At 42.0% G+C, this 3,709-nt stretch overlaps 1 protein-coding gene across 2 annotated transcripts; it reads right to left on the bottom strand.

Moving 5' to 3' along the window:
• Nucleotides 1-1,691: 1,691 nt before the first annotated feature.
• LOC110314843 (alpha-defensin 10-like) lies at nt 1,692-2,631 on the bottom strand. 2 transcript variants are annotated; one of them, XM_021189056.1, is made up of 2 exons: nt 2,453-2,631; nt 1,692-1,891 (listed from the first exon to the last, which is right to left on the bottom strand). In XM_021189056.1, exons 1-2 carry the CDS (start codon nt 2,622-2,624, stop codon nt 1,782-1,784), a joined length of 282 nt encoding a protein of 93 aa, XP_021044715.1. In that variant the 5' UTR covers nt 2,625-2,631; the 3' UTR covers nt 1,692-1,781. The 2 variants fall into 2 exon arrangements, with proteins under 2 accessions (XP_021044715.1, XP_021044716.1); XM_021189057.1 differs by having other exon boundaries at nt 1,782-1,884; nt 2,449-2,624.
• Between the last annotated feature and the right edge of the window lie 1,078 nt (nt 2,632-3,709).

Raw genomic sequence — 3,709 nt, 5'->3', positions numbered from 1 at the left:
CCTATAAAATCTCATATACGAACCAAGGCACTTCACTTTATGGTTCCCAGGAATAAAGAGGCACCCAGAGCACACTCTTATGATATATGTTCTGTCATTCTAACTTCTTAGGAACAACCTACTCTAGCTTCCTTCGGACAAACTCTGTCTCTTGAACTCAATTCACTGGAGACATAATGGCATTTTATTTTCGAGGCCCCACAGGAGAAGATTCACTAAATCTTCCCACCTGAGGGTGATTGGTAATACCCAGAATCATGCAAAGAACTGACTGTTCAGTTCACCTGGTCAAGGTCTGGTCCAGGCTCCAAGTTCAAAGCCAATAATCCTTTGCTTCATGTATTTATTAAGTTAGGCAATGCCCAGCTCTTTTCTTCCCTGACCACTGGGAGGTAAATACTCAAGCAGATGGTAAAAGGGGTAAGATAGCCAGGCCCCTTCATCATTATCAGTTTGAGGGAGGGAGGCACTGAACACACAGAGCAATATTATCATGGAATCCATGAGGACAGAGGAAGGAACTGAGGGAAACAGCCTCTCCCAGTTCCCATCAATGAGTGCCTTCTCTAAGTGTGGACCTTTCTCTGCCTTTTAAATGCAGGCTGGGTCCTCACTCTTCACACATTGGGCTCCTGCTCACCAATCCTCCAGGTGACTCCCAGCCATGAAGACACTTGTCCTCCTCTCTCTCTCAGTTTGTGTTTGTGTGTGTGTGTGTGTGTGTGTGTGTGTGTGTAGTGGAACACTACTCAACCATAGAAAGATGGAATGCTTAATAACTGTTATGGTCCCCGAGGACACTTAATGTGTAATATCCAGACATACAAATTGCAGGACAATATGATCTCACATACCACCACTGCTGTCCTTTCATCAGGACATGGTTTTCCCTGAAGGAGTGTGTGATGACTTAGAGCCTGACTCTTAGCACCCTATACCATCAATGGAGAACCATGCTGCAGAAACTGTCTACAGACTTCTTTATTTATCTTGGATATCTCTGCCAACCAGCATTAAGCCTTTCAAAGCTGTAGGGTAAGTCACTTGAGTGTACCTTGTAGAGCACACTGCAGTCATTAGACATGTATACTTTCTGTGTATGAAGACATATTCTTTATAGAAACTGTATTTTGTCCTATACAAGTGTAGACACTGCAGATTACATGCACATCATAGTGTGGGATTCCCTGCTTTTCATCCCACCCATTCTGTCTCTGCCAAAGTTTTTCTAGTGCTGATAAAGTTGTCTCCACAAAGAAAAATAACCCACAGCTTAGTAGCCAGAAGCATTATTCTGGTTTGGTTCATTAAGACTTCAACACTTTTTAAGGATACAATAGGTTTCTAAAAAATATGATTTTAGAACTGTGTAAACCTGAAACCCAAAGTGGTAGATTTCTTGACATATAGGCAATGTCTTTGAGAGAGAGTCAAGGCTACCTAAAGGCAGAGTCAAAAGTCAGGAGTGGCATATGTGAGGATAATGAGAGTTCTGCGCTTGCTATACATTTTGTGTCTGAACCTGGAGTCATCCTTAATTGATAATATTTGGAGCCAGCATTCTGCAAGTAAAAAATTAAAGTATTCATTTATCTACAATTGTTTCCTTGAAGGTTCTGATACTTTATATACAGAGTCATGACTGAACCTTGTAGCATACATTGAAATAATATACATACACAGGAATCATACTGCAAACAATTTATTGACAAGTAGACATTAGGCCCCAGCATCAGTGGCATCAGAGCCCATGGTCATCTTGTCCTCTGCAGTCTCCATGTTCAGCGGCAGCAGAGCGTGTACAATAAATGACCCTTTCTGCAGGTCCCATTCATGCGTTCTCTTCCTTTGCAGCCTCTTTGTCTACAATAGCATACCAGATCTCTCAATGCTGGAGACACAAAAAGAATCAGGCATTTAGATTAAAAATTGGCTGCATGTAATAGTCTGTGATCCTATGTGGATATGTGATAAAGCATGAATGTAGTTCGCAGGCTACAGTACAGCCTTCAGCATGGATATCTCAACCAATAACATACTTCGGGGGTATTGATCATGCACTTGAGAGCCATTCTGATGTGTCTGTAATTTCTGTGTTCCTTTTGATATCTTGTAGGCACTTTATTATACTCTTAAATTGATTCAAAGCTCCTTTTTACAAAGAAAAATTTCTCCTAATACCCAAGACTAGTCCTGTTCTAGAAGCATCTACTCAGAGTATTGGACTACTCTGATTGTTGAAATTCCCATGTGTATCTTTCTACAGTAGAAGCCTTTTGAGAAACAAATTCAATTAGAGTTACTTTACTCCCACTACTACTGTTATGAACATAAAAGGAATTAAAATAGAGTTGTCAAGGGAGCCACATTACTCTACCAGGATTCTAGGGCTCATCTTCATCCCTCCCTCAGGAGACTGCAAGCATCCATCACACTGGGCACCAGTACTCACATTCTTCTTGAAGAGAAGAGCCTTCAGGGTTTCCAAAGGAGACAGACACAGCCTGGTCCTCTTCCCCTGGCTGCTCCTCAGCTTTAGTCTCTTCATCTGTGTTTTGGATAGGATCAGCCTGGACCTGGAAGGTCAGCAGGACAAGGACAGAGAGGAGGACAAGTGTCTTCATGGCTGGGAGTCACTTGGAGGATTGGTGAGCAGGAGCCCAATGTGTGGAGAGTGAGGACCCAGCCTGCATTTATAGGGCAGAGTGTGGTCCCCCCTGAAAGAAGGCACTCATTGATGGGAACTGGGAGAGGCTGTTACCCTCCAGTTCCCTTTAATGTTCCTCTGTCCTCAAGGCTACCATCATGATGTTGTTCTGTGTGTTCAGTGACACCACCCCTCCCACTGATAATGATGAAGGGGCCTGGCTATCTTTCCCTATTTCCCATCTGCTTGAATATTTACCTTTTAGTTGTTGGGGAAGTAAAGAGCTGGGCACTGCCTAATTTATTGAGCTCATGGAACAAAGGATTTTTATGTTTTGGACTTGTAGCCTGTGCTTCTCAGAAATTCTGGATCAGACCTTGACCATGTGGACTGGAGAATCAGTTCTTTGCATGATTCAGATATTATCAACTATCCTCATCAGAGGTAGCTTTGTCACCCCCCTACTTTGGGCCATTATAGAGCTAGTAAGATGGCCTTATTGTACCCCTAGTGAATTGAGTTTAAGGGACAGACTTTCTCAGATCGAAGCTAGAGTGAGTTGTTCTGTAGAAGCCAAAGTGGTAGAACACATCACACAGAGTGTGGTCCAGGAGCATCTCCATACTTTGTCCAGTCAATCCATGTGTCGTTCCACATGTCTCAGATTCTGCAATATTTTTGCTTTCAGAAAATGTGTACTGATCTGCAAAAAATGACATCCACAATGTAGAGAGGGTCATAAGCTACTACCCGATCTTAAGAAGTGTCATTACATCATACATGACCACTGTTCTGTATGTATTTCATCCCATTTCTCACAGTTCATACACACCAAAAGGTACATAACTTCGTTCAATTCTCAGTCATTGTATGGAGTCCGCCTGTCACAAGTGCCAGTTCATATTTACATGTTAATTAATACTATTCATTTGTTAAAATATTTCTATATAAAGTTCTGTATTATATTTATCTGAGCAGCGAGAATAGTAGTTGACACACATAAAAATTTACACCCCCACACAAACACTCACACTCTCTCTCTTTCTCTCTCTCTTTCTCTCT

This window comes from Mus pahari, unplaced genomic scaffold (assembly GCF_900095145.1).
Source record: "Mus pahari unplaced genomic scaffold, PAHARI_EIJ_v1.1 scaffold_6284_1, whole genome shotgun sequence".
Taxonomy (NCBI): Eukaryota; Metazoa; Chordata; class Mammalia; order Rodentia; family Muridae; genus Mus; species Mus pahari.
This window is presented reverse-complemented; position numbering and strand designations above follow the sequence as displayed.